The 26,137-nt window shown below is 43.1% G+C and overlaps 1 protein-coding gene across 1 annotated transcript in view; it reads right to left on the bottom strand.

Moving 5' to 3' along the window:
* Positions 1-26,137, bottom strand: part of LOC144768456 (bactericidal permeability-increasing protein-like) — a 347,712-nt gene that overhangs the window by 155,091 nt on the left and 166,484 nt on the right. The window contains exon 9 of the mRNA XM_078652124.1: positions 2,766-2,821. Coding sequence (XP_078508250.1) covers positions 2,766-2,821 — 56 coding nt within the window. The remainder of the gene's footprint in view (positions 1-2,765; positions 2,822-26,137) is intronic.

The raw sequence follows: 26,137 nt of genomic DNA, 5'->3' as shown, positions 1-26,137 counted from the left end.
CTCTCTGCAATGCAGTCCCCTGGTGCATTCTGGAGATTCCTGGTGGGCTTTCAGGTCTTATATAGTTAGGAATTAGCATTAAAAAAAACTTTGAAATTCACTGAAAAAAACATAGGTTTCAGGCCTTATATAGTTAGGAATTAGCATTTAAAAAACCTTTGAAATTCATTGAAAAAACCATAGGTTTCAGGCCTTATATAGTTAGGAATTAGCATTTAAAAAAACCTTGCAAATTCACTGAAAAAACCATAGGTTTCAGGCCTTATGTAGTTAGGAATTAGCATTTAAAAAACCTTGCAAATTCAATGAAAAAACCATAGGTTTCAGGCCTTATATAGTTAGGAATTAGCATTTAAAAAACCTTGCAAATTCATTGAAAAAAACATAGGTTTCAGGCCTTATAAAGTTAGGAATTAGCATTTAAAAAACCTTGCAAATTCACTGAAAAAAACATAGGTTTCAGGCCTTATATAGTTAGGAATTAGGCACAAGAAAGCAGAAAAACAAACGTGTAGAACACAAAAAGGGGGCAGGGTAGGAACACCCTGACCCCCTAGGGCTGCTCAGGTGGTCCCACTAGGATATTAATATATTTAAACGTTATCCGCTAATAGAATTAGCATTTAAAAAACCTTTGAAATTCACTGAAAAAAATATAGGTTTCAGGCCTTATATAGTTAGGAATTAGCATTTAAAAAACCTTTGAAATTCACTGAAAAAACATAGGTTTCAGACCTTATATAGTTAGGAATTAGCATTTAAAAAAACCTTTGAAATTCACTGAAAAAACCATAGGTTTCAGGCCTTATATAGTTAGGAATTAGCATTTAAAAAAACCTTTGAAATTCACTGAAAAAAACATAGGTTTCAGGAGTTATATAGTTAGGAATTAGCTTTTACAAAACCTTTGAAATTCACTCAAAAAACTATAAGTTTTAGTGGTGTTATAGTTAGCTGGACATTTTACTCATACAAAACCATTGAAATTGCTCCTATATAGTTAGTTGTACTAAGTATATATCGTGCACCCGCAATCCACTGCTGATGATGTCACATATTACATCATTCATGACATGGTCAGTGACATCACTGATGACATCTCAAATGACATCACTGATGACATCACTGATGACATCATCCACGTGACAATCACATACACCTTTTCATACACTATTACAATTTTTCATCACTCTTTGTAAAATACAGAGTATCATATTTTAATCCATTGTCACAGCAATACAAGTATCTAAAAATCCACTCAGTGATTCATACATGTATACACACATCTAATCCCTTACCTATGGATTCACTCATACATGCTGTCAATGAACAATAGAACACTATCAAAAATACTTATACATCTATATCGACATTAAACAACAGCACGCATCCTATTCACATATGAAGTCATCCTACTCACTTATGCAAACAATGGATCATACTTACATATTTACTTAGCAAAACACTTATACAAACACCACTTCTTCTATTCATTTAGATAGTAAGTCAAACTTAGTGAATTATAAAATCATTATTACAAGTATACAGTTATCCATACAGTCACTCACACAATCATTGTGTGTTATGTATACTTATTTATATACAACAACTGACACATACACTGCATTTTATTTTTCTAGTTTGTTGGACCTGTACCTTTGAGAAATATATTTGCTCATCACCACACCCATAAAGAGATTCCCTCACCCAAACTGTTAGAACATGTAGTTTTAACTTCATATATCTACTGAATAAACTATTCACACATCTTTGGACAGTCACACACCCTCCACCGAACCACACACACTTTCACACTCCCATACAAATACTCAGTTAACTAATCAATAACTAATATAGACTTTCACATCGCTAGTAACAAACTGTAGAATCCGTTTACACAACAACTGACAAAGTGATACAGATATTCACACAGTTTAGTCACTATCCACTATATTTAGTGAGACATTATAAATTGGTCAAGTAAACAGTCAATTACACTGCTACTAAATCTTCCATCCAAATATTTATTTATATATCCACTCATTCTTCAATGCAAATTGCTATATATATAATGCATATTTAAATAACGAAGCAAACCACATTTACTGGATGATGTCATCAGTGATGTCATCAGTGATGTCATTTGAGATGTCATCAGTGATGTCACTGACCATGTCATGAATGATGTAATATGTGACATCATCAGCAGTGGATTGCGGGTGCGCGATATATACTTAGTACAACTAACTATATAGGAGCAATTTCAATGGTTTTGTATGAGTACAATGTCCAGCTAACTATAACACCACTAAAACTTATAGTTTTTTGAGTGAATTTCAAAGGTTTTGTAAAAGCTAATTCCTAACTATATAACTCCTGAAACCTATGGTTTTTTCATTGAATTTCAAAGGTTTTTTTAAATGCTAATTCCTAACTATATAAGGCCTGAAACCTATGGTTTTTTCAGTGAATATATATATATATATATATATATATATATATATATATATATATATATATATATATGTGTATATATATATATATATATACTGAAAGTAAGACATAAAAAAACAATAAAAGCTGTGTGGATCTGACCCATAACAATAAGTAAACAACCAGATCACCATAGAAACTGAACCCGCACGACTGGAATGTGATGATCATTTATTGTAGACACTGTAGTAATTAATTTACGTCTTACTGCCCTTGTACATTGATGCAAAATTGTTTGTCCCCTCCCCCCATCCATACCACCACTTTCCTGAGGGATTAGCGTTCCAATGGATGAAGTGTTCAATCGGATGTTGAAATCCTTTGGAATCTGCAGTGGGGCAAACAAGATAAACACGTATGATTATGATCAATACTTGTTAAACACCAGCAAATACAATCTACTTAATGCAACTGCAAGATTATCGTGAAATACTACTACCTGCATAAACCTAAGCGGACAGTAATAGTTAATCTATTTACGGTTATAATTTATGGTAGGACAAGTTCTTTAAAGTTTTGTAATGAAAAATATAGATTACTCAAAGATCACTAAAGGGATTTATTTACATTGTTGTCATCTCACATCATTCCATTTTAGAACTTGGGGAAATCTGTAAATGTCACTCAGCCGGTCTCTTATGGACTCTCTTTCAATGACCCAAAAAGTAGGCGAGGGCGAAATTTGTGTTATGCTTGCATAGTTAGTGTAATTTCGGGAATTTTGCATTAGTCTTGTTATACAAAATTCCTGAAATTTTGCAAGTATGCCACATCATATAATTGTGTGCTGTTTGTGTTATGAATTAACCTAAATGCGATGTTGGATAACTCAGGAACCACGCAAGCTACAGAAAGTGAGTGCCTGCTATTTGTGTTGCTTTTGATTTTTTCCCATTGCGTAAAATTAATCCTTGTGTACAAAGTGGATGTGAAAGTACATTTAATGTTAAACACAGCACCTAATGCAAATTTGCATTTTGCGTAATTACACATCATTTTGAGTAATTGTTTCTAAAATTTCACTTAATTACACAAAAGCAAATTGTGCAAATTTCACACAGACCTACTAAAAGGACTCAAGTTTTGGGATCATTCTCTAACAGATATGATGAAAAAGCAAGCCCTTAAACCTTGTCTTCGGGAACCAGGTTTCAAGTAAATATTTATTTTTTATCACATTATTGCACAAGGTGAGAATCCGTGAAGTTTACATTGGCTCCCAAGTCTGAAGTTTAACCCACTTGGTTTATCTAAACAAAATTGCCTGATTGTGCATTATGGATCTTGATGAGGTTGTAACTAATCCAAGTTCCCAATAGGTTTTCACAGGTAGGAATTTTCAATTTTTTTTTCGAACCGAGTTAACATAGGTGGTCTATAGTGGAAGACGCCTCGTAATGCTGTGATTAACAGGCAGCCAAGTCTAATGGTCTATGACAGGAACGGTCTGTGCCATCAACTACCAACATCAATCAGAGAGCAGGTTGTAAAGTTAAATCCCAAGGCCATCACGCCTATTTGGAAGCATCCCTATTAGTTAAGGTTTGAAATATGTTCTTTTCAGGCAGAATGTATGATGTCACTTTTTCAGGCCTCTGGAAGCTGACGTCATTGGCTGTCCAATTTTGCACACTTTTTTGCCACCTTTTCTATGTCACTTGCATTGACTTTTCATTGTGTTTTTGCTGTTTCCCTTAGTAATTAAGGGCTAGATGTAGGTAAATGTTATTTACCGATTCATAAATACCGAATTTTACCGATTCGGTATTTATGAATCGGTAAATATGAAGGGGGGAGATGTAGGTATTTCCAGATGTTGAAATACCGAATCGTTAATATTCGGTATTTACCGATTCGGTAAATACCGAATCGTATTTCCTATTGATTCCTATGGGCTGTGAAGCCCATAGGAATCAATGGGAAATACCGATTCGGTAATTACCGAATCGGTAAATACCGATTCCAGCAAGGGTGCAGGGGGTGTCACTTTGACACCCTCTGGCACCCCAAAAATAGGCATGTGCGCCATGTGGCACACAGACATGCCCTAAGGGCATGTCTGTCTGTCACATGGCTAGGTGTGCATACACACATGTGCATGCACACCTGGATTCGGTATTTTAACACCCAATTGGATTGGGTGGTAAAATACCGAATTTGTAGGGCCTTTGGGACTCAGAAGAGTCCCACCTACATCTGGGATTTACCGAATCGGTAAAAATACCGATTCGGTATTTTACAGAATCGGTAAATTTACCGATTCGGTAAATTTAACGATTCTGTAAAATTATGCCCCCACATGCCAATTCTTAAATACCGGTCGGTAACGACCGAAATCGTCCGTTACCGACCGGTATTTTGGCTCCTACATCTGGCCCTAAATCTATTTGCACTGAATTAAAAACTGAGTTCAGAATGAAAGTCCTGTAGTAACTGAAGAAGGGGCAGTTGTGGCACAAGAATTTAAGCTGACACCTAAAAAGTTGGGGGAGTCCTTACTCAGGAGGCAGGTAGAGGTACAAGCATAAATAGGCAGATCACACCAGGAGCAGACGTTAAATAGCTGTCAATTGTGTGCAAGGTGAAGAAATCTTAGGTAATCCGGTTTCCTACATTTTATCCCCTCCGTGGAACTACAAACATTTCCATTACTCTCAGTTCTACTTCCTCAACCAACCATTATACCTCAATTAAGGGGTGTGTCACAGGTGAAGGTTAGAAGGCAAGGAAAGATATATTTTAAAGAAAGTCTGTCTCCCTAGGTCAAGATAGATAAATCAACGAGCAAGTACTAGGGTGAGGAATGAGTACTAGAAGGTAATATCGGGCAAACCATGTCCAATATATTTACTTGGTGTTTGACAATGGGGCCAAACCCTATACACACAGATTACAGTCTCCTAAACCGGTACACCTGGGTGATTAATTTTGCCTGACTCACATGCATCATTTCTGTCTAGTGCTTTGTACAGCCCCACAAACCCCCTCACTGCTCACTCATTCACTCCTTTCAACCGACATAAATATAAACGAAAATTGGTGTATTTAAAGGAAATAAAGTTTAAATGGAGAAACTCCACATTGAAAATAATTCAACTAAATCAGCCATTTCTCGAAGCTAAAGCGTGCCAGACTCAACCCTCCGTGTTTGTTTCAGAGACTGCTTGGTAACCGAATGTGTCTCCAGCTGTGTGTTATTTTTATATCACGCTAATACCTGATGACGAGTAGGTTACACGCTGCAGATGTTTCTTCATGGCTGAAGGCTGGGAAAGTTCGAGCTTATCCAAAGAACTAAGTTGAGTCGTTTCTCATAATTATTTATGATAAATGTATGTTTATATACTAAACACTGCGAACATGCTGTTGGACTTAAAGGCACACCATGCAACAAATGGGGCGAGAACAGAAATGCAGCGAGTACATTTTGCACTTCAATTTGATAAAATGTATCTCTATGCCGACCATGTCTGTATGTGTGTGTTGTATAGCACAACTTTCGCTGGACAGCAACAGAATGATGTGTAGGAAGAAAGCCTCGGGGGCTAGGAGGGAGGGGGATACAATGAGCGACTTGAGACCCTCACGGGTGAGTATTGCGCTTTACAAATGTTCTGATTGATTGATTGATTGAAGGGTAACAAGGTGGGGATGTTGGAGGCAACATCCTTTTAAGAGACACGTTTTCATATTTTTACTGAAGTTGGTGCCGTTCTACTGTAGAAGGGATGCTGTGCCACATCCTGGGTGTGTGACTAGAAAAGGCACCTTTTTTTTCCTTCTTGCAGTATTGTGTTCAGGGTTGGTTTGGGCATGCGGGCACTTTGGAAATGGCCAAAGGGCCGGTAGCCGAGTTCTAGCTGTGGGCTGCTTTTTTGGGGCAGCCTGGGGGCTGTCTGTGCTGTTAGGATGCCACCAGCGGCCCAGTGGGTGCCTGAGTGGCCTTTCTAGAGGTAGATGGGCGGAGGTGTCACTCCCTTTCTCTCGCCGGGCTGGCCCATTAATGTACGCTGATTGAGAGGGGGTAGGGGGCCTGAGCAGAAGTGGTCTCACTTGCATTCACGTGTGGCTCTTTTAAAAAACCTTCGCTGAAGCAGTGTTTTGCAGAAAGGCAATATGCTAATCTGGGCCACTTTTTTGTGTAGTGTGCTTGGGCTGATTTCTTATCCCAATCCAACCCTGATTGGGTTTCCTGTCTGGCACTGTCGGTGCCCCTAGTCTAATGCTGCTCTTCAGACATTGTTAGCTTACTTGCTAGGAAGCCCGGGGCTCTTGGGATAGTGCCCTGTATGAATTGGTTTTGACAATGATCCGGGCTTGCAAAGGAAGCCATCGTAGATCCTTTAGTATCAAGTGATACAATTGAATTTCTTAAGACTCTTTATGAAGCATGGCGCCGCTGTTTATGGGAGCAAGGATGGTATCTGAACGACCCTTGAACAAGTCGTTACCTCCACCGGGGGGTAAGAGGACTAGCGTTTGTACTGCTATTCTGAAGTCGTATTTAGGGAGAAAAAGTTTCACTTTCTTCAGGAGGGTGAGTTGGAAACAGCGGCAGCTGCTTTAATTTTGGGGTGGTGAGGCAACACAAAAGCGGGGGATGAGGAGGGGGAAATAATAAATAAAAACACTTACCTGCACCGGTGCTTCTTTCCCGATGCTGGTCATGCTAAACAGGCTCCCAGGGGGCAATCACGGCGCTGCTCTCATGCTGGTAATACTATTTACCAGGACGAGAGCAGGGCCGTTATTGGCCTCATCGATCAGACTTGATGCTTGCTCAGGCACAGGGAGCCTGTGGCTTTTCTCCAACGGGCTGGGTTGGAGAAACATAAGTGCACATGTCTTTGTGGCCAGCCTAAGAAGGCCAACCAAAATGACATGGAAACTTACAAGTGCCCAACACTCCTCCCTACTGTGATGTGACGCTTGTTAGGATGGCCCCGCCCCCAACCTAACCTCGGATGGCAATAAGAAAAAAAAAAGATAAAATAGTTTTATTATTTTATTTTTCAGTGGGTTGACACGCCTCTGCCATAACAGAGGGAGCCGCCCCTCGTTGGAACCAAGCCAACTTAATATTCCTGGCAGTGTGTTCTTTGGATGAGGGATCGGTGGTTAGGGCGAATCAGAAAGATCTGGCCTGAGCAGTCATTGAGGTGGAAAGCATGTTAAGCTTAAGTTGGAAAGCCAAGTTTGAATCTCAGACTGTTTGGTGCTTTTGGCAAATGGGAGCAATTCAATTCTCATCAGTTTGAGCATCAGGAAGTTGGTTGACATCCTTGATTGGATGAGTTTGAGGCAGGATTTGAGTCTTCTTATGTTGTTGGTGAGGATATTTTAAGGCAGAACTGAGTGGTGTTAGATTACTGGTGGATCTTGAGGTTGCCATCTGCAAGAATTGATCCAAGGGTTTAATCATACTGAGGTTAAAGCTGATGGGTGAAAGGATAGAGTCCGAGGTACTCTGCAGGAGACTGGGAGAGTCTGAGATGTTGCGGATCCAATTTGTATGATTTGCTGTTAATTGTTGAGACAGGATGCGCCTTGTTGCAGGACAGTGCCCGAAAGCCCATGTGTGTTTTCAGGGAATGGATTAATTCTGGATGGTAAACTGTTTCAAATACTAAGGAGACATCTAGGAGGCATGGGTAATTTTTATCATGGATGGGGAGGGCATCATTAACCACGTGGAGCTTGACTCTTTCAGTGCTGCAGTGAAGTCTAAGGCCTGATTGGAAGTCTTTGATTCTGCTTAGAATTTCTGAGGTTGTTATCGGTTTTAATTGCGGGCCTCGCAATTGTTGGCTACACGCAAAGGTGCATAACAATGAGACAGGGAAATATACATCTGGTATCATCTGTCAGTATTTGGGCACTAGGGGCCAGATGTAGATGGCCATTTACCGACCGGTAACGGCCGATTTCGGCCGTTACCGACCGGTAAATGGGTATTTGGGATGTAGGGGGCCAATTTTACCGATTCGGTAAATTTACCGAATCGGTAAATTTACCGAATCTGTAAAATACAGAATCGGTATTTTTACCGATTCGGTAACTTCGAAATGTAGGTGGGACTCTTCTGAGTCCCAAAGGCCTTTCAGATTCGGTATTTTACCACCCAATCCAATTGGGTGGTAAAATACCGAATCCAGGTGTGCATGCACACCTATGCCATGTGACAGACAGACATGCCCTTAGGGCATGTCTGTGTGCCACATGGCACACATGCCTGTATTTGTGGTGCTAGAGGGTGTCAAAGTGACACCCCCTGCACCCTTGCTTGAATCGGTATTTACCGAATCGGTAAATACTGATTCGGTAATGCCCATTGATTCCTATGGACTTCAATGCCCATAGGAATCAATGGGCATTACCGAATCGGTATTTACCGATTCGGTAAATACCGATTTTTACAGATTCGGTAATTCAATTACCGAATTTACCTACATCTCCCTCCTTCTATTTTACCGATTCATAAATACCGAATCGGTAAAATTCGGTATTTATGAGTCGGTAAAATAGAATTACCTACATCTGGCCCTAGGGCTATTGGCACTTATCCTTCTAAATTGGCCCAACACATGCACACGTGCATGCCTAGTGTCCACGTCTGCTTCATTTCCGTGCTCCCTACAGTCACTGAACCTAACAAGCAGATTGGAAATAAAAGTAAGGATAGACATTTTGATTTTTAGAGCCAATCTCACAAATATATCCTGGATGCTAATATAGCATTAGCTACACCCTGGCTAGGCATTATCATGAGACTCTTGCCCACTGCCTGGTACTGAGCTGGCGGTAATAAAGAAGAACCCTAAAAAGTGACACGGCAGTGCTGACTCGCTGCGCCTATAACACCAGTGTCATGAGGGTCTGTTTCCAACCCCAAGGAGTATGCTTGGCGTTACTCCTGCCTTCCACAGCTCTCGCCATGGCACTCTGACCATTTGAGGGGGAGCCACGGATGCCGGTGTACATGCCACGGGTTCACTTTTTGTTTGCAGTGGAAGGAGCACGAGACTGGGCAGGCAGCATGAGTTGCTTTTCTTTTATTTGTTTTCAATGGAGCTTCCAACAGTCACATCTTTCCAGTACATCAGAAGCAGTCTTCAAAGAGAAGCAGCCTTCAAGAACCTTCTTCCTGTTGTGCTCAAGGACACGAGCCAACTGCAGCTCAACTGTCACTTGGCAGCTGACTTCCTGTGACTATCATTCAGCAGCCAGTGTCTGATACAGTCTGCTGATAAAGGTACCTTGTGCCAAGCAGATGGAAACTGCTAAGAGCTTTTACATCTCAAAGCCTACTGCCTTCCTATTTTAAAAGGTGCCTTCAATAGCCGTTTTTAAAGAACTATGGGGCATATTACCAAGGGCACGTATCGCCGCTTTCTCGGCGAATTGTGCCGAGAAAGCGGCGATACTGCTAGAGCCCTATTAACAAGGGCATTTTAAAGCCTGCCCCAAGCCCACTTTGCATGTCGGCGATAAACATCGCTAATGACATGCAAAGTGGGCGTTCCCATGTCCAACCACATGAAAAATGTGGTTGGAGGTGGGAACACCCTATTAACAAGGAAGGCGATGGGAGGAAAAGACCTGCGATAAACTAATTTATCGCAGGTCTCCCAACGCCTGCTCTGACCAGGCGTTAGGCATTGATTACATGGGGGTGTGGATCATAAAGCTGAATCCACCCCCCCATATTATCAAGGCCCACATTAGCGCGTGAAAACAACGTTTGTTTTCATGCGCTAATGTGCCATATTGCCGACTATCGCCGGATTTCTGTTCGCCTGCCTGAAGCGCATTGATAATTGCGTGCTAACAAGGCGATGAAATCCGGCGATAGCCGGCGATACGGGAATGTGCATTGTGCGTTTTCCAACGCACTCCTTGGTAATATGCCCCTATATTTATAACTATTTCTAGTCCACATCTTTAATCGTCCTGAGACCCTGGCTCCTCCATGTTGCCTTCAATTAAATATGGCGCATGATGTTAAACTCACAGGACCTATCCTTCTTGGGTCTACCGCCTCTGTGAGATCGCTCTTTACGTGGCCGTGAGGAGGGAAGTGCCAGTCTGCCAGTAACAAATGTATGAGGGTTGAAGGAAAACAATATGCACCCTAGGCAGCTTCCCCTCGAGGCTGACACAGAAGAGCGGTTATATATCACAATGTCAAGTACAGAAATATCGTAGCCTAAATATCGACCACCAATATATCATGAAGGTAGTAAGTGTGCACAGTTAACTTTAAACTTACTATTATTAGCTCCACCCACGTCTGTGTACGTTGAAGATATGTAAACTGTGAAGGTTCATATATTTGGAGCAGTATAGCAAATCTATACTTAACCATAAATACTTACCTTCATGATAATATAGCCGTCGATATTCTGGCTACAATATTTTGGTAGCCCAAACTTCAACACTTGTAAGTAAGTAATATTTAATTGTTTGATTAATTAAAATCATGCAATTTTCAATCATAAAAAGTCAACATTTAAAAAAAAAAAAAACTAAATGTTTATACCAACACATTAAGCACGTAGAAATGCTTTCAAATTACCAATTCAAGAATCTACATTAAAATACCTAGGGTGGCCACCTCTGGTTTCTGTAACTATACAGATTACTCCAATGCTTATGTTTTCTACTGCAGTCGTCTAATGCAAATGAGCTTTTCTGTGCAATTCAGGCCTTCTTTCCTTATAGTTCTATGAGTACAAGTGACAAATGTGTACTAAAATCAAAATTCGAGAGCCTAGTTTCCTGCTTGTCTGTTTAAAAGTTTTAAAAAGTGCTTATATTTCCTAGTGCAAGTCTTATTGTGCAAATTAGCTTTTAAGTATTGACAGATTGGGCGCTTTGTAACAGTAGTTTTGCAAGTGCAATCAACAAGATTTTACTGGAGTCGGTTCACAAAAGTCTAGTTTCCTTTTTGTCAGTATCCGAAATTTTGAGAAAGCAGATATCAGAACTGTATCTGTTGATTTAAAACATAAAATATCTCGAATATTAAAACGCTTCTTCAATAGCCTCCTTCTTTCTCTTATCAGTTCTGGGCATACACAGACTAAGTGGGTAATGTTTTCTTCTCCGTTTTTGCATAGTCGGCAATGCATGTGTTTTGTTGTGCACAATCTTTAACGTTTGATATTAAGGTAGTATTTCAAGAGGGCGGGGGAGCTTGTTGAGATAGAATTTTGGGGACAGACACAAGTCCAGATGAACGTGAAGATTTCAGCATGGCAAACACACTACTGCACAACATTTGCAGTTTCAAAATATACAGTGGCAGATTTAGGTATCCTGGCACATCCCTGCAAATCAGCAGGGATGCGCCAGTAAAGATGCGTGATGCAAGTTTACCCTTGCGTCACCACAGATGTGCCGCATTTACAATACGGCGCATCATGGCGCAAGAATAAACAGATGCGTGTCGCATCAGATGGCGTAAGGTTGGCACAGTGCTGGAGTTGTGTCGCTGGCGCGACGCAACTCCAGCACTGGCCTATCCTCAACTTGGTGCGTCACGCCTTACGCCTGCTTCAAGCAGGCCCTTGCAGATTTCACTCAGGCACTTTTCCGAGGCGTTCCTGTGACGGAACGCCCCCCCCCCGGAATGCCCACATGAAACCTGACGCAGGTTTCATGTGGCGCAGGGCTTTACAACGTGAAGCAGCTCCCTAGATGCGTCACATTGTAAACAGAAGTGACGCAACGGCAGCGCAAATGAGGCACACGGGGCTCGTAAATCTGCCCCACATTTGTGATGGGCCACTGCAGCTTCCTGCATGTCCAGGTGGGCCAATCCAGTCTAGTGTTAGACCAGTATAAGGAACTGAGGGAACTCTTTAAAGAGTGTGAGATGACGCATTGCAGACAGTCAATGAGGGGCGTCCTGCCATCTTAATTTTCAATGCATATTGATGCAGCAGCTGGATTTGATTACAGGACTGTAGTGGAAGGGGGATCTATGGGACATCAAGCTTTGACGATGGGTGCTGACTACAGGCTACTGACCTAGAATTTCAAAGCATTAGGCTGCTACATGAAACGGTAGAGGGTACTTACCTTCCTGAAACGCCATTGCATCAGTATTGCCTGTCTGCAGGAGACACAATTGAATGATGCCGGAACCTCGCACCTGGCCAGGAAGTGGAGGGGGCAGGTATTCCACTCCTCATATACCATGTACTCCGGGGGGAGACTGATCAGTGTGGCCCGGGAATGCCATTCTCTTTATCCTATGTTGAGGTAGATGTAGAGGTAGTGTTGCTGCATGGCACTCTGGATGGGAACCAGAAACAGGTGACTGTACTGAACACATATGCCCAGAATTTAGATGACCCTCACTTTTTCCAGGCAATGCAGGATCTGCTTGCACAAGAGGTGCACATGCACGCCTTTGGTTGGGGGACTTTAATTGCATAGTGGATGGGGCTCTTGACAGGATGCCCCCCAAGGATGGCACTAAACCGTATATGAGAGCAACACTTGTGGGGCTCATGGATAATTTAGGTCTGACATATGTTTGCTGCACACTTCACCCCATGCAGCGGATATACATGTGTCACTCCCTGAGCCATAATGCTTATAGTAGGTTCGACAGGGTCCTGGTGGGTGGAATCTCAACAACTGTTGACATGACTTAACACATTTAGCTCGGTTCCTTTCAGACCACGCATGGTCCCCCCCACTCTGCGCACTGAATTGGGGACACCCTGCATAGAGAGGGGGGCTTTGAGACTACCCGGGGATGTAGCATTATCTCAGGCCCTTTAAGGATTACTTAGAAACCAACTGGGGCAGCATGTCCCACAGGGCCATGGAGTGGGAAGCACTTAAGGCAGCCCTGTGTGAAATCTGTACGGGACTGACGTGCGAGGTGCGGTGACAGGTTCAGGTGGATCTTGGAGCAGGGGAGACAGAATTGACCGTGCCTCAGGCTGGGACCTGACAGACCCTGACTCCTGTACAGCTGAAATGAAGCAGTGACGGTGTATATTTGATATCTGGGACCGTCTAGACAAGTACACTTTGAAGCAATTTAGACAGCGGCGGCATAGGGAAGGCGACAAGTCAGGCAGGCTGCTGGCTTGGGTCCTGCACTGAGAGAATTCACTGTCTCTAACGGCGCAACTGGTTACCCCTTTCGGCATCAGTATGATCACCAAAGTGGGCATTGTGTCTGCATTTCAGAGACATCTAGAGCGGGTATACAGAGCAGACCCTCGGATCACTCCAGATAGGTATAGGGATTTTCTAGATGGGCTGGGTCTACCCATACTCAAAGAAATGGCAGCTGAGGACCTGGACCCTGCAATAGAATTGGAGAGGTTGCAGGTGCCTCTGCAAGTGTCGCTAGGGGCCAAGGCTCCGGGGAGGGGGGGTTGGATTCCCTGTTGAGATTTTCCAGGAGTTCTCCAACATGGTCACGCAGGACTTACTTGAGGTGTTCCTTGAGGCAAGGGAGACAGGGGTGTTGCCTCCCTCTATGAGAGAAGGGGACATCTGTATGTTGCTAAAGCCTGGTGGTGAAAAGTTGGATCCCTCAGCATATAGGCACGATAAACTCTGACGTGAAGATCCTGCGCAAGTTGTTGGCTCCTCATTTAAATTCCTTTATGTCCTCTCTGGTCCATGAAGATCAATGCAGGTTTAACCCTGGTTGGCACACTGGGATGAGCCTCCGACATTTGTCACATCATGCACGAGGTCGAGTATGGTGAAAGGGATATTGCTCTGTTCTCCATTGACCTGGAGAAAGCCTTTGACATTGTTGACTGGGCTATCTGCTTGCGGTTCAGAGAGTCATGGGGTTTGGTCCTCAATTCAGGGGCTGGATACGGCTCCTTTACACCAAGCCTACTGCTGGAGTGTGGGTGGGGGAGTGCCGCTCAGAAATCTGGGCTTTGGGTTGGGGGACACACCAAGGCTGCCCTCTGTCCCCACGCGACTTGGGCACACAGCTGGGTGATACTAGACATATTATATCCTTATATGTGGATGATGCACTGTTTTACCTCGCCACCGCTCAGGAATCCCTCGGGATCCTATTGCAGCTCCTGAATGACTTGGTGCTATATTAGGCGGCAGATTGATCATAGTAAGACCCTGTGGTTACCCCTGGCAGCGTCAGTCAGGACCACAGTGGAGACTCTACATGATGCTGGCTTGCACTGGGAGTTATCACATTTTAGTTACTTAGGGGTAATGGTCGCAAAAACTACGGTGCAGCAACAGAATCTTAATCTGGGGAGGGTTCTGGACTAATTGAGGACCTCGGTAGCTTTTTGGAACACACTCCAGCTGTTAGTGATTGGCTGCTTGCCATCTCTAAGATGGTACTCCTGCCACATTGTTTATGTTATTCAGAACTCCCCTTGATCTCTGCTTGCCAGAGTAGTCAAAGAGATAGCCTTGATTCTTGTTTCTCTCCTCTGGGCTGGAAGGCATAGCAGGTTGGCTCTGTCCACCCTGTCATGATGTTACGAAGCCGGTGGTCTGGAGGTGCGTCAGCTTGACCTGTACTACTATGCCGCTCTTTTGCAGCATGCTGCTAGATGGCTGGAACCTGGGGACGACTGGGAGAAATGCCTACTGGCCGGGATGGTGGATGTAGGTCAGCTACCAGCGATTTTGATGAACAGGGCTGGTGCCTCTGGTGTCTTCCCCTTCGTGGTGCGCCAGATGGCTCAAATTTGTAAACAATTTGTCATGGTGGTGTTGAGGCACCGTCTCTTCCATATGGAATTGCCGGTGTGGATACTGAAGTCTGTGCAATAAATAGCTGCAAATAGGTCTTTCCAGGTCTGGAGGGAGGGGGGCTGTGAACAGTTGGGGGACCTATATTCCAATTAACACTTCTTTTCCCTAGAAGATGCCCAGGCAGAGTTTGCTCTCAGATAGGACACTTTTTGCACTATGCTGGCCTGGAAGAAATAACCAGCAGACATAGACCACAGTCCATGCGGCGCCATTTGGGCAATTTGGGGGCCCAATTGGCCTGCGGATCAGACAGACTCTTGATTTCACTGTTGTATAAAGTCCTTAGAGTGGATGCTGTGGGTGGTTGGGTATGAGATAGGGCGGCTTGGGAGCGGGAGCTGGGCGTGCCTTTAGAGACTGTCAATTGGGCTTGTGTCGGCTCACTTACACAGATGGTGTTGTGCAATGCCCGCTTTAAGTTGGTTCATTATAGTTTTCTGCAGTGCACTTACCTGACCACTGTAACTCTCATTCGGATAACACAGACCCGCTCAGATGGTTTCCCCAGGTGTGGGTCCAAAGTGCTAATTTTCTTGATTTGGCATGGGGCTGTAGTGCATGATTTCTGGAACCAGGTGGTGACTGACCACACATGCCTAACCTTGATACGGTTGTTAGGGACCCCACGTGTTGTCTTTTGGGGATTGTTCAGTGTGCGAAAGGTCACAAGATTGCCTATAAATTCTTACAGCAACCGCTGGTTCTAGCCAGACGCAGGGTGGCCATCACCTGGATGGGACAGTGGGCCCCAGAGATGGCCCATTGGCATGGGGATGTAGCTGAGTGGATGTTAGCTGAAGAGGTCCACTTGAAGCTTAGTAGGAGGGATGAAAAATATAAGATTATATTAGTGTGCAGCGGGTGCGTAGATCGGCTCCTATCACCTAGGCCTGCACCGAGCAGTGAGGATAGTGAAGGCCCTGAGAGATGGCTCACATTTGGGGTGGTCCCAGGGTGTTATGTGGGTGAGTGTTTATCACCGACTAATGTGATCAATCGTTTTTCTCCATGGGTTAGACCTGTGTTGTATCCTCATACACTGGGGTGATGCCCTTCATGTCTGCTTCTTGTATTCTGTGACTGGTGTCTATTCCGCTGCTATGTTCACTGTTTATAAAACTAAAAACTAAAGTTTAAAACAAAAGTTTCCAGGCATCTCGTCACAAATTTTTGAAATTCACTTTTGAATTATTTTTGCCTGTGACACAGCCATATCATATTAGACAATTTGAATGTGCGGAACACATAACACATTGTTGTGAAATATTCGGGTTTCTGCTGTGCAGAAAAGTCTGAGTATACTATGCCACCCATTGAGCATATGGTTACATCCTCAGGAACATTAGCACCTCGTAGATCTGTTTTTTAATACTCCAAGGGTTCACACCAAGAGTTACGGTTAATTTGGGATAATGTTGCTTTTTCCCATTTCTAAAAAAAAATGCTTTCTTAGATCACTCTTGAGTTACTCTTTAAAGGGGTTATATAGGGGGCCCAATAGCCTAATCTTGGCTGAATTAAGCAATCGTTTTACGAATGCTTGACTAATTCTCTTGTATTCTCATTTTTACAGAGCTATAGATTTGCATGTACGAGAACTGATACCAACCCTATTTAATGTTCGTTTTTCACTAATCCCCAGCCATATAATCAATTCTCCATTAGTAACCGATTCCACCACCTTCCCTAAAACTATTGTTTTTCAGCGATTAAACTCACTTGAAGTAATTTCCGTCAGAATATTGGCTAGGGTGGTTTAAGCATGAATGCTGATTAATGCTAGAAAACGAAAAAGTTGTTCTTGCCCTTTTCTATACATCGATATAAGTAGAAAATTTACGAGTTTGGGATTATTTATATGTTTTTTTAGAGCAGGATATGTCAAAAATTCCCCTCTTATCAGATGTGCGGAAACATTGTCGACAGTCTGGTAATGGAGATTATCATGTAATTGAGGGAGCATCAACATATGTACAGCATGATAATAATTCTTGAAATCAGATAATGAAACCCCCCTTCTTCCTTTAGAAGTTGCAATTTCTTAAAACAGATTCATGGGGAATGTTCTTTCCAGATATAACTGCTAATTAACCATTCTATTTTAATCAAGAAGCTTTTCTCGAAAAGTATACATGGCATTATTGCAATTTGTTGGTTCTCCCATTTCTCTAATACCTTTTCAACCTACGAAATAATGTAGGTCATATAATGTATTATTTGTATTTATGACATGTATAATACAGTTATATTAATATTCATAATTTATAATGAGGTTTACAGTTTAGTTCATACAGTTCTTATAAATGTTCAGGTCCGCGTATATTTTATTGGTGTTTTCACATAGTTATTAGCAAGAAAGAAAAGCAATATCTGGGGAGTTGCATTAAACTGAAGTATCTCTGTCTTACTTTTATTCACTGCGTACCCTTCTACTTTCTACTTTCGAGAATTTCTAAATAGCTAAAAATAATGAGTTGATTGATGGCTGTTTGGGGTATAAATACAGAACTCTGTCATCTGCGTATAGTTTCAATTTGACACCACCCTGAACTGCTGATTTAATATCTTTGCGGATCTTATAGCCAATGGTAGAGATTAAATGACCATTGCAAAAAGCAATTGAGAGTGGACAACCCTGTTGGGTTACTCGTAAGGTAGTAATTTCCCTTGTTTCAATTCCATTCACCATTAATGTCTCTGTTGCCCCTTCATATAGAGCTGCTAAAACTCTAAGGGCCAGATGTAGGTAATCCCAGTTTACCTACTCTTAAATACCGAATCATACCGATTCGGTATTTAAGAACAGGTAAATGGGATGTAGGTAATTTTTCTGTAAAAATTACCGAATCGGTAAGTTTCGGTAATTATCGAATCGGTATTTACCGATTCGGTAATTGCCATTCATTAAGATGGGCCTGGAGGCCCATAGGAATGAATGGCAATTACCGAATCGGTAAATACCGATTCGGTAAAAAGGGGAAACATTGAAGGGTGGCAGGGTGTCACTTTGACACCCTGTTGCACCCCTCAATTGTGTATGGGTGCACATGTTGCAGACATACATGCCCTAAGGGCATGTATGTCTGCAACATGGCACTGTTGGAAAAGCAAAAAAAATGCTTTTTCAAAGGTTTTCATTATTTACCATTAACCTCTAGTTGGTGTAAATAACGAATCCTTAACTGAGGAATGCACTAAGGGCCAGATGTAGGTAATTAGTTTTTTCCGATTCTTAAATACCGACTCATACTAAATCGGTATTTTAGATTCGGAAAATGGTATGTAGGTAAAAAATCGGAAAAATGTACCGAATCGGTAATTTCCGATTCGGTAAATTCCGAAATTACCGATTCGGTAAATACCGAATCGGTAAATACCGATTCGGAAGTTTGAAAATCGACATGTGAGCCTGCCAACCAATCAGGGACACCCTACACATCCCACAACCAAGGCCCAGAGAATCCAACCAATCAGAATGAAGCACCCCTCCCCAGTACCTGGGAGTGGCCACATCCATGCAGGTGCACAGCAACTGAACAAACAAAGGAGCTGAGGTGAGAGGAGCTGAGCATCCAGATCCAAGCTGTGCAACAGAATGGAGTCTCAGGAAGGGCAGAAGGATGGTGGAGAGCGCAAAAGAAAGATCAAGTTCATCCCAGCAGAACTGCAGGTGGTTGTAGAAGAAATTGTGAGTCACTACAACCAAATTTTTGGAAAACAGTCTCTGCATGTTGCAGAGTCTGTGAAGAGGAACATATGGCTTGGCATACAGGGCAAAGTCAATGCCATTGGTGTGACGCACAGGGACATCGATGACATTAAAAAACGATGGTATGACCTGCGCATCATTACAAAAAAGAAGATTGCTGCACAAAAAGGATGCTGGTGTGACAGGAGGTGGCAGGAGCAAAGCACCAAAACTGACTGAGATGGAGGAGCTTGTTGAAACAACCCTGGAGCCAGAATGCATCCATGGGATTGGAGACCTGAACAGTACAGCAAAAGCAACAAAGAAACAAGGTAAGATGCATGTACCCTAATCCACAACCATTACCCTGAACCCGTACCCCACTGTGTGTAATCATTACACTGCAGAACAGCTCATACTTGGGGCCAGCAATGCATCATGGTAGACGTAGTCATGAGTACATACATGCAATGCATACACCACAAGACTCAGCAAGGCATGCCACACACATCTCCAAACACACAATGTACACTGTGCAAAGGTGTGTAAACAATTTATTAAAGAACTACACACAGGTGAACAACAACATTGACCCTATGTCAATTTGATTCCACAGGAGAGTCCTCACGCAGTACTGCACCAGCAAGGGAGGAGAGGGCACCAGCAACTAACAGAAGAGAAAAAGAGAAACAAAGCACAGGTCATAGCGCTGTAGAAGGAGGCAACAACACAACCCATGAAGCCTCAACACCAGAGCGAGCCCCAACACCTGTCCCGCTATCACCTCTATTGTTTGGATCTCCTGAAGTGGAAAGCACACCGCCTACACCAAAACCAACGTCAAGGTCGTCCATGCATGGAAGGGCAAGTAGGCCTGATGTGCCCCCTCAGAGGATCCTGCAATCCTCAGATGAGGAGGATGAGGATGTGGAAAATCAAACAATAGCACCTGTGGCTGACAAGGCCAGACCACAGATTTCAGCAGGCGCTGCGCGAACCAGTGTCCTTGGCAGGAGGGCACGTGAGGCTGGCGATGGGCAGGAAGATGGGAGCGTATTCTGTGGCCTGGAGGCCACAATGGTCAAAGTACAGCGCATGCAGGCCAAGGCACTGATGGCCGTGCATAGGCAGGTGCGCAGCATGAACAATAAAATGACAAACATAGACAAGGGAATAGGCCACATTACTTGTAGTTTAGAGGCAATTTCCAAGGGGATGTCAGACATTTCTACATACATGGGTGTACTGTCTGATAAGTTGGACAGGGATCAACTAGAGCGTCGTAGGGAGCGGCAGAACATGCAGCAGCAGTCCAAGGCACTGAACAGATTTGCTACAGCTACATCACTACTGTGCCGCCGCTCAATATCCATGCAGGATGCAATTGTGCACTGCTGCACAGACTTGACACGGGGCATGGGAAGAGTGACCTCTGCGATGGAGCAGATGCTCACCACTCAAACAGGCAATGCTGGTGACACGGGTGTGGAGGAGACAGAGGGGTCCACCAGCAGGAGTGGCTCCAGCACACCTGTACCAGAGGTGCGCAGGAGCATCAGGCGCAGCAATGCTGAGTCAGGCCCCAGCCGAGATATGGAAACCCAGGCACATAAATCCCGCAATGTAGTGCGTGGGCGTAAGCATTGAACATTGCCTTAAATCCACAGGACTGCACACAGTGACGGCAACTGAGCACACGCAGTCTTGGACATGGACATTGATGGACAATGGCTTTTCCAATGTAATCATGATGTAGTGAATATTAAACTACACTCGTCAAACACTATACCTGTCTGTGTGTCATACATTACCTAGAAATATCGACGTGTAATCTCTGTCCATCTCAATCTTCCATCTGTTGCTGCTGCTCCTGTTGCTTGGGTGTCTGCATGTTCTTGGTCATCATCAATGTCCTATTGATGTGTCACCTCCACCTCTGTGCCTTCTTTGGTGGTAAGATTGTGCAACATGGCACAGGTCACTATCATCTTGAAACACAGGATGGGGGTGTACTGTCGTGCACCTCCACTCTTGTGGAGGCAGCGGAACCTGCTCTTGAGGAGTCCAAATGTGCGCTCCACTACGTTGCGAGTTGACCTGTGTGCCACGTTATAATGCTTTTCGCCTCAGTTAGTTGGATTGAGGTACGGTGTGAGCACAAAGGAACGCAGGGCATATGCACTATCGCCTAGGAGGGAATGAGAGGTCCATGAGTGACATACACATGACACATACATCTTCCATTCATATCAAGGTGTGTTAGACTTATTTACCTAGCAGATATCCATCACCAAAATCTCCAGCAACAAGCCGTGTGTATATTCCGCTGTTCTGGAAAATGTAGGAGTCGTGTGTGCTCCCAGGAAATTTGGCCACTATGTCTGTGATGATGTTGCCAGCATTGCATATCACCTGAACATTGATGGAGTGCGTTGACTTACGATTTCTTTAGATGTGTTCAGTGGCTGCAGGTGGGCATAGTGGAATGTGGGTGCCATCTATGTAGCCTATCACATGCGGGAAGTGTGCCAGTTCATAGAAGTCAGTTTTTGTTTTTGCAAGTTCCGCAGGTGTGTCAGGGAACCGGATGTAATGTTCCATTCTCTGCGTCATGGCATCCAGGAACTTCCTGAAAAAACGGGACAGACAGCTCTGGGACACACCACCTACTGCAGCAATCACACTCTGGTAGGTCCCAGAGGCAAGCAGGTGTAGGCTACACAGCACCTGCACATGGGGTGGGATGGTGTGGGCCCTGGGTGTTGGGTAATCCAGGTATGGGTGGAGGTCCCTAATTAAGTCCAGGATGGTTCTGGGGTGTAGCCTGTACCTCTGCAGCATCTCAGGCTCAGTCAGTTGGAACAGGGTGATCCTCTGCCTGTACACCTGCTCCTCCCTTCTCCATACCCTCTCTCCTGCTGCAGGTAGCCTTTGCCGCCTCGCAATCACATAAAATGCCGCCATTCTTGCAACACTGTTGCATTCTGGGCCCTTTTTTATAGCCTGCACCTGGTTACCACCTGCTTTCACTCCATGGTAAATACAGACTCTTAAATACCGAATTTCATGGAATTCGGTATTTTTGGCCTTTCCTACATCTCGATGGCCATTTTTTGCAATTTCTTATTTACCGAATCGGTAAATAAGAACTCGGTAAATAAGGAATCGGTAAATACCGATTCAGGAAATAGGGAATCGGTAAATACCGATTCGGATTTTTACCGCTTCATATTTGCCGATTCGGTAAATTTTTAACACCTACATCTCATTTTTCAAATACCGGTCGGTAACGGCCAAAATTACCGAATTTCGGCCGTTACCGACCCGTATTTGCCTACCTACATCGGGCCCTAATGTAAGTGCTCTCTACATCCTGGATTCGGTAATTTACCGAATCGGTATGTTAAGAATTCGGTATTTTTCCGAATCCTTAAATTACCGATTCGGTAAAATACCGAATCCTACAAAAAATGCCACCTACATCTGGAAAGCCCAATACCGGTCGGTAAGGGCCGAAATTCAGTAATTTCGGCCGTTACCAACCGGTATCGAGCGACCTACATCTGGCCCTAAGAGGCTGAGCAGAAGCCCCATTGCCTGAAGTACTCCGGATAGAAACTTCCAGCACACATAGTCAAATGTGTTTGGGGCAACTAGAAAAATTGTAGATCCTTTACATTTTGAGGAGACAAACCAATCAATACCTTCTGTTAAAAAATAAGAATGGGCATATAGTTGACGTTTGAGTTACCGTGTTCGCAATCAAGCAAGCTTTAGTTTCGCAGGCTAAAGGATAACCTGCATATTCCCATCCTCATAAACCTGCTGCCTTATGTTATGTGAACTCAGTAGTCCTCCTAAAACAATAGGACTTCGTTTTTTTCTTTGGCTTCTTTTCATCTAACAAAATTACTTTGACTGTTGCTTAAATTCAAATTGTGTTCTGCTGTTACAAGATTGTGTTGTAGTGCAACAAATTCGTATTCCTGAATGTCATTCATGTATGAAGATAAGGCAATATCTCCTCCTCTTAATGAGGCCTTATCTGCCTCATAGATATTCCCCCAAAGCGCTGTCCTAGTAGTTTCTACAAAAAAAAGTTTTGTTCCATCTTTTATTTGATTTGTAAATTGTAAATTTTACACAGGGTCATATTCAATTTTCAGTTTCTTGAAATATTAGTTGTAGCCTTGAAACAGAAGATTTTCTGAACAGCAGAATAATTTGGAGCACTATATAAAAAAGTGAAGGTAAAAACAAAGCTGAAGACTAGGAGGGCCTGTGGTGGTATTCAGTCAGACACTGGGTACAGGGGTGAGACGTGGTTTTGTGTCTGCTCTCCAAGGGCCAGATGTACGTCGGATATTTGCAAATGGGTTTTAGACCCGGTCGCGCATGCAAAGAAAATGGTGGGCCATATTAACCCTTTTTTGCGAGTCACTAATTAAATAGTCACTCGCAAAATAGGGTTAGCGACTCACTATTAGGAAAGGGCGTTCTGAGGGCGTGCCTTCCTAATAGTCAGTGCTTTAAATGGGGGAAAAATAGTGCAGGTACTCATTTAAATGTGGCGCGTGGGAGGGGCTTAGAAGCATGCCATTACTTCTTGACTTCTATACTACTTGCAGCACATACCAAAACACATGAGAAATTTCTTTCAATAAACAAAGCAGGTTTGTCTACTCATTACTCAATGAAAGCCAAACGCAGTGATATTTTAACATTTCCTTGTTTTTAATATTTTCAACATCAATACTGTTAATTGCTGTTGCTTGGCACAATACTATATATTCTCGAGGTGAGGGACACTGAAACAAGCAGACGTGCACACACAAACATTCCACACATTTCCTTTAATACACCTTCCAAGAGCATCTCTATTCTCTCCCCCTTTCGCTCGTATTTCTCTCACACAAACAAACACAGGCATGCAGGCAAACATAAGCAGACACTTACACAAAAGAATGAGGTGGGATTAAATACATTTTGAAGCTGGTTACCTCCTATGGCTTTCTTAATAGCGCTGTCACAGGGCTGCCTCAATTTATGTGTTTGCAACACAGCATGATGATGAACACCCCGACGGTATGCAGGTGAGCCCAAGCTGAATAGTTCAGCAGGGGCTCGGCTCAGGTCTACTGAAGTGCCTTGGCTGTCAGAGACAGGCAGCCAGCACTAGCGTTTAATGAGTACCGGTACTCTCCTCGGCAGCTGAGAAGTGCCGGTACTCACGGAGATAAAACTGAGAAGTGCCGGTACTCAGTACCTGTGAGTACCGGCCCATTTAAAGCACTGCTAATAGTGAGTCTGAACCTCATGTAATAATATTTTGCGACCGCAATTGCGGTCGCAAAACACTCGCAGTTTACCACCCTCTTCAAGAGGGAGGTAAACCATTTGCAAATGGGAAGGGGTCCCGAGGGGACCCCTTTCCCTTGGTGAATGGGTGCGCAAACATTTTTTCAGAGCAGGCAGTGGTCCCATGGAATTTGTCTTGTTTTTCTTTAAGGAAAACGGGCTGCATTTTATTTTTAACTGCTTTATTTAAAAGCAGTCCCAGACACTTAGGTCGGCTGACCCCAGCAGGCCACCATCCCAGGGAGTGCCAGCCATTCCCAATGGGGTCGCATATTGCTACAGCCTAATTATTATGCATGAGGCATGCAATGTACGACCCCCATTGGGAATCCAAACAGTGTTTCAGACACTGTTGTACATTGGCAATTGTGACTCGCAAATTGCGACACACAATTCGCGAGTCGCAATTGCCAATGGCCGTACATCTGGCCCTTAGTCTGCAATTGTGTGAAGTGTCAGACGTGTTCTGAGGTTTTCTTTACATAAACATGCCACTCAAGTGTGAAAGTTTCATTTAATGCAACTTGTTGGTGTGAGTGTGAAGTAGGGTTTTGCTGGCTGTTGTTTTTTCAATGAGAAAATCCTATTTCAGCTTGGACTTCTTCCTGTAGTTATCGCTATTTACAGCAAGCATTTGCAAAGCCGATGAGTCTTGCCTATGCGAGAGCTATTGGCGTTGTAAATGTCTTTTAGTCGTGTTGTAGAAAAATTTAGCTGCTGTGCAGCAAGGCTGAAAGTAAAGAAAAAAAGCTTATGATGCAGTCAATGCTGGCTGCATCATAGCTTTTTTTTACTTTCAGCCTTGCTGCACAGCAGCTGCACAGTTGTACAACATTGGTAAAAGACATTAACAAAGCTAATATCTCTCGTATAGGCAAGACTTATTGGCTTTGCCAGTGCTTGTTATCTCTGCTCCCTTGATGGATCTGCATGAAACTTGTCATACTCACAGAAAACTAAATATGCTAAATGTGGTCAAATTTCATGTGGATTTGCCAAATGATTCTCCACCTATTAGCAAACAAACACTTTCTGACCCCCCTCCTGTAACTGTAACACCTTGAGAAATCTGCAGGTATTAAAATAAACCAACAGTAAGGAAAACATGTTAAGTATCAGTCAAATTTCAAGCAAATTTGTCAAACAGTGGTAAAGTTATAGACATATCAACAATACACATTTCTAACTTTCTAACTGTCAATGTATCTTTATGATTCAACCTCTTTACATTTTTTTCTTATTTCTCCAAAACTACTGAACAGAATTACACCAACCAAAGTAAAGGCACTTCCTTGTATAAAGTTCTACTTTGATTCCTTGTTTTGTGATATTCCATTCAGGGCCATATGTAGGTGGCAAATACCGGTCGGTAACGGCCGATTTCGGCGTTACTGACCGGTATTTGTAGTTTCAGATGTAGGGGGCCAGATAATTACAGATTCTGTAAATTTACCGAATCTGTAAATTACCAAATCAGTAAATGTACAGAATCTGTAATATGGGATGTAGGTGGCACTGGAAACAGTGCCACAGGCCCTTAGGAATTCGTTATTTACCATGAAATACTATTGCATGTTAAATAACGAATTCCTGTGTACATGCACATCTGTGCATGTACACCTGTGCCATGTGACACACATACATGCCCTTAGGGCATGTATGTGTGCCACATGGCACACAAGCCAGATTCAGGGGTGCAACAGGGTGTCAAAGTGACACCCTGTCCCCCTTGACAAATCGGTAATTTTACTGAATCGGTATTTACCGATTCGGTAATTACCGAATCTTAACGATTCAGTAATTGTTACCGAATAATTA

Source organism: Lissotriton helveticus, chromosome 7 (assembly GCF_964261635.1).
Source record: "Lissotriton helveticus chromosome 7, aLisHel1.1, whole genome shotgun sequence".
Lineage (NCBI taxonomy): Eukaryota > Metazoa > Chordata > Amphibia > Caudata > Salamandridae > Lissotriton > Lissotriton helveticus.
The sequence above is the reverse complement of the archived record's forward strand: the minus strand, read 5'-3'. Positions and strand labels throughout refer to the sequence as shown.